At 39.9% G+C, this 4,072-nt stretch overlaps 1 protein-coding gene across 1 annotated transcript in view; it reads right to left on the bottom strand.

The window, feature by feature from the left end:
• Positions 1 to 241: 241 nt before the first annotated feature.
• The window catches only part of LOC308278800 (uncharacterized protein CXorf58 homolog), a gene marked incomplete at both ends in the record, with an annotated part of 37,647 nt that continues 33,816 nt past the window's right edge, over positions 242 to 4,072 (bottom strand). Inside the window, 2 exons of the mRNA XM_080718813.1 lie at positions 242 to 302; positions 3,258 to 3,427. Coding sequence (XP_080574939.1) covers positions 242 to 302; positions 3,258 to 3,427 — 231 coding nt within the window. The remainder of the gene's footprint in view (positions 303 to 3,257; positions 3,428 to 4,072) is intronic.

Genomic DNA, 4,072 nt, shown 5'->3' with positions numbered 1-4,072 from the left:
GGTTCCATCCCCAGACCTGAAAAGAAAAAAAAAAAGAAAAAGAAAAAGAAAGAAGGAAAAGGACATGCCAGGCAGACCCTAACCAGAAAAAAATAGTTCTGTTCATATTAGACAAAATAGTTGCTTGTTTTAGTCAGCTGTTCTCATTACTCTGACCAAAATACCTGACAGGAACAACTTAGAGGAGGAAAGGCTTATTTGGGCTCATAGTTTTGGAGGTTCAGTCCACAGTTATCCAGCTCTAAGGCAGAAACTCTGGCGGCAGGGCACGGCTGTAGGATGGTGCTCTCACATCTTTACTGCTGAAAGCAGAGAAAGGGACAGGAGGTGACCAGATACACGAAGTCCCCCAAAGCATGTACCCAGCGACCCACCTCCTCCAGCCAGGCCCGGCCTTGGAACCTTGCTGCACTGGGAACATGCTCTCAGATATGAGTCTTTGGGAGACATTTCAAACCCAAACCGTAACAGTCTTCAAGCAAAAATGTTGATTAGGAATAAAGATAGGGAACTACATAATGACAATTGATTCAATTCCCCAGGAAGAGATGTTAATTCTGAAATTATAAATGTACCTGTTACCTCCAAAGAGCATAAAGCAAAATTCACAGAATGTGTTAGTCAGTTTCCTGCCACTATAACAAATACCAGAGGTAATCAGCTTATCAAGACGTTCATTTTGGCCGGGCGTGGTGACGCACGCTTGTAATCCCCGCGCTTGGGAGGTTGAGACAGGAGGATCGCACAGGTTCGAAGCCAGCCTCAACTACCAAGTGAGGCTCTCAGCAACTTAGTGAGACCCTGTTTCCAAATCAAGTATAAAATAGGTCTGGAAGTATAGCCCTGAGGTAGAAAAGCCCCTGGGTTCCACCCCCAGTACCACACAAAAACAAAGAGGTTCATTTTAAGCTGGGCATGGTGGCGCACGCTTGTAATCCCAGCATTTGGGAGGCTGAGACCTGGAGGATCGTGGTTCGCGGACAGCCTCAGCTACTTAGTGAGGTCCTCTGCAACTCAGTGAGACCCTGTTTCAAAATAAAGAATAAAAAATAGGGCAGGGGTAGCTCGGAAGTAGAATGCCCCTGGGCTCAATCCCCAGTACCGCAAAAAAAAAAAAAAAAAAAAAAAAAGATTTTCTGAAAACTGACCATGTGGTTGGCTATAAAGCAAGTCTCAAGTATCATACAAGTCATGTTCTATGATTACAGTGTAATTAGGTTAAAGACAAATAACAGAAAAATAAATTTAAAAATAGATAATAGCAGAAAACCAAAAGAAGACTGTGTGTGAAAATATCTATCCTAGTGTTAATTCCCTATGGTAATGAAAAATTAGAAACAGAAATATCCAATGACATGGGTATAGCTAAGTAAATTATGCTTTATTGACCCAATAGACTCTCATGTGACCATTAAAATTATTTTTAAATAATCTTTGTGAAAAGCTTAAGTCTATGTTACCTATGATTTTAGCCATGTGAAAAACATTTATTATTATTATTTTTTGATACTGGAGATTGAACCCAGAGACATTCTACCTTTGAGCTATACCCCAGCCCTTTTATTCATTCATTCATTCATTCATTCATTCATTCATTCATGGATTTATTTATTTGTGGTACTTGGGATTGAACCAGGGGCATTCTTCCTCCAAGCCATACCTCTAGCCCTATTTTTATTCTTTATTTTGAAATAGGGTGTCACTAAGTTATGGAGGACCTCACTAAATAGCTGAGGTTGGCTGAGAATCTGCAATCCTCCTGTCTCAGCCTCTCGAGTACTGGGATTATAAGCATGGGTCAGCATGCCCAGCTTATTTGTTATTTTTTGAAACAGGGTCTCACTGGGTTGATGAGAGTCCCACAACTTGTTGAGGCCGGTCCCAAACTTGCGATCCTCCTATCTCAGCCTTCCAAGTACTGCGCCCAGTTCTGAAAAACATTTAGACAGATTAGAAAGGTAGAAGCAAATGAAAGCAGTTGTTATGGTGATGAGACTATGTGTGATTCTTTTAAAAGAATTTCCTGTGATCTTTTAGCAGGTATTATGATGAGAAGGAAGCAACGGCTAATGAAATATGAAAAATGGTTTCCCTGAAATGTGGAATGTGCCTTCCTTTGTCCTGCTCCTCATCTTGCTGCCTGAATCTTCCCTAGCGTTGTTATTTATTACATGGACTGAATCTGACGTGCAGTACACCAGATGAGGGGTTGCTCTGCAAATTAATGAATAAGATGTGTGACTCAGGAGGACAAATGGGCATTTTTCTATTCAACCAGTATCCAGTACAAGCTCTGAAAACAGACAATTATCCTTCTTTTTTTGGATATTGAATGAGGCTATATTACTAGTAGAGATGCATGTTTATGCTAAATATATTATAACAAGAATAATCACATTTACTTCTATATTCTTTATCATTAAAGAGAATACTTTAGCAGAGGATAAGTCCTTTTATAGGCTGTCACGCCTGAGCTAGATCAGCAATCAACCTACACATTTTAAATGTTAAAATCAAAAACTGCATTTTTAAAGTTCAATAAATAACCACTTTATCACAGCCTCGGCAAAGTTTGATATATTCCAATAGCCTGGACCACAGAATAAATCAATAATCTGCACTGCATTAAAATGCAAATGTATCAATTCAGAATGAAATTGATAAATATTACTCCAAACAGTCTTTCTACCTGAAAAATATCCAAAGGATGACATTAAAGTGGACGCAATGTTCTGCCCCAGGTGCTTACGATGTTCAATAATGATTAGGTAGGCTGTGTCATGCCTACTGTAGCAACAAATCCATTATTATTTATATCATAATTCAGAATAGGCCATTCACAAGCTGCTCTGTAAAAACAACACGCAACTAAAAAAAGACACTGGAGGCTGAAGCAAGAGCAGCCTTTTATCTTGTGAATTCTAATATTTATGCTAAGCATGGTCTGTTCAGATGTGTTTTTAAATGAAAACAATCAAAATTGAATAAAAGTTCCGGGGACTAATTTACTCATCGTTCCTTGAGCAAAACTATATGCTGCTAGTTTGGAGGCGTCTAATAGAAATAATTTATCTGGATTAAAATCCTGTCAGTGAAAAATAATTGTGCTCATGTTAATACGAAAGGGCTTACAAATACGTTATACATTTGGTTAAGCGAGCGTACTGCAGACCTGCTTCTATTTGATTGCCCTTTATTGAAAGACAGACAAGCAGATCGCTAAGCAACTCTGGTTTTCTGTCAATTAGCTGCATCACCAAGGTGGAAAGCGATCAATGTACAAGTCTTGATACCAGGCGAATAATTCCTTCTCTTCGCTATCCGTATCGCTCTCTGACGTGTCCTCATGAATTCTTACAATGTCAAACGACGGGGTGGAGATGATGATCGTGTGCTGCTGCTTCATCTTTGCTGCGTTCTTTGGTTTCTAGGCAGAATTATAAACAAGGGTGGAAAGTGTTTTGTATTTGTCTTTTACTGTGTTTTTCACATGTTTGTGGTACTGGAAATTGAATCCAGGGGCATTCTACCCGGGAGCAGCATCTCTACCCCTTTTTATATTTTTCATTTGAAATAGAGTCTCACCAAGTTACCACACGCTGCCCTGGAATCTGTGATCCGTCTGTCTTAGCCTCCCATTTACTGGGATTATAGGCATGTGCCACTGCGCCTAGCTTACTATTTTATATTTTTATATCTGACTCTTTTTATTCGAAATCCAGACATTTATAGCAGATTTTTGTGTATGTCCGTGTGGTGCTGGGGATTGAATTCAAGGGCAGTCTGCCTCTGAGCTGCACCCCCAGCACTTTTTAAAAAATTTTCATTTAGAAACAGGGTCTTGCTATGTTGCTGGGCTATCCTTGAATCTGTCTCCGCCTTTCAGTGTTTGAGATGACAGGCATGCGCCATCACATCTAGGTTACCTCAGATTTTTTCTTTTGTACTGGGGATTGAACTCAGGGACATTCTACCTCTGAGCTACATCCACAGACCTGTTTTTAATTTGGAAACAGGGTCTCACTAAGTTGTTGAGACTGGGTGCAAAACCTGCAGTCCTCTTGTCTCAGCC

This window comes from Muscardinus avellanarius (assembly GCF_963383645.1).
Source record: "Muscardinus avellanarius genome assembly, chromosome: X".
Lineage (NCBI taxonomy): Eukaryota > Metazoa > Chordata > Mammalia > Rodentia > Gliridae > Muscardinus > Muscardinus avellanarius.
This window is presented reverse-complemented; position numbering and strand designations above follow the sequence as displayed.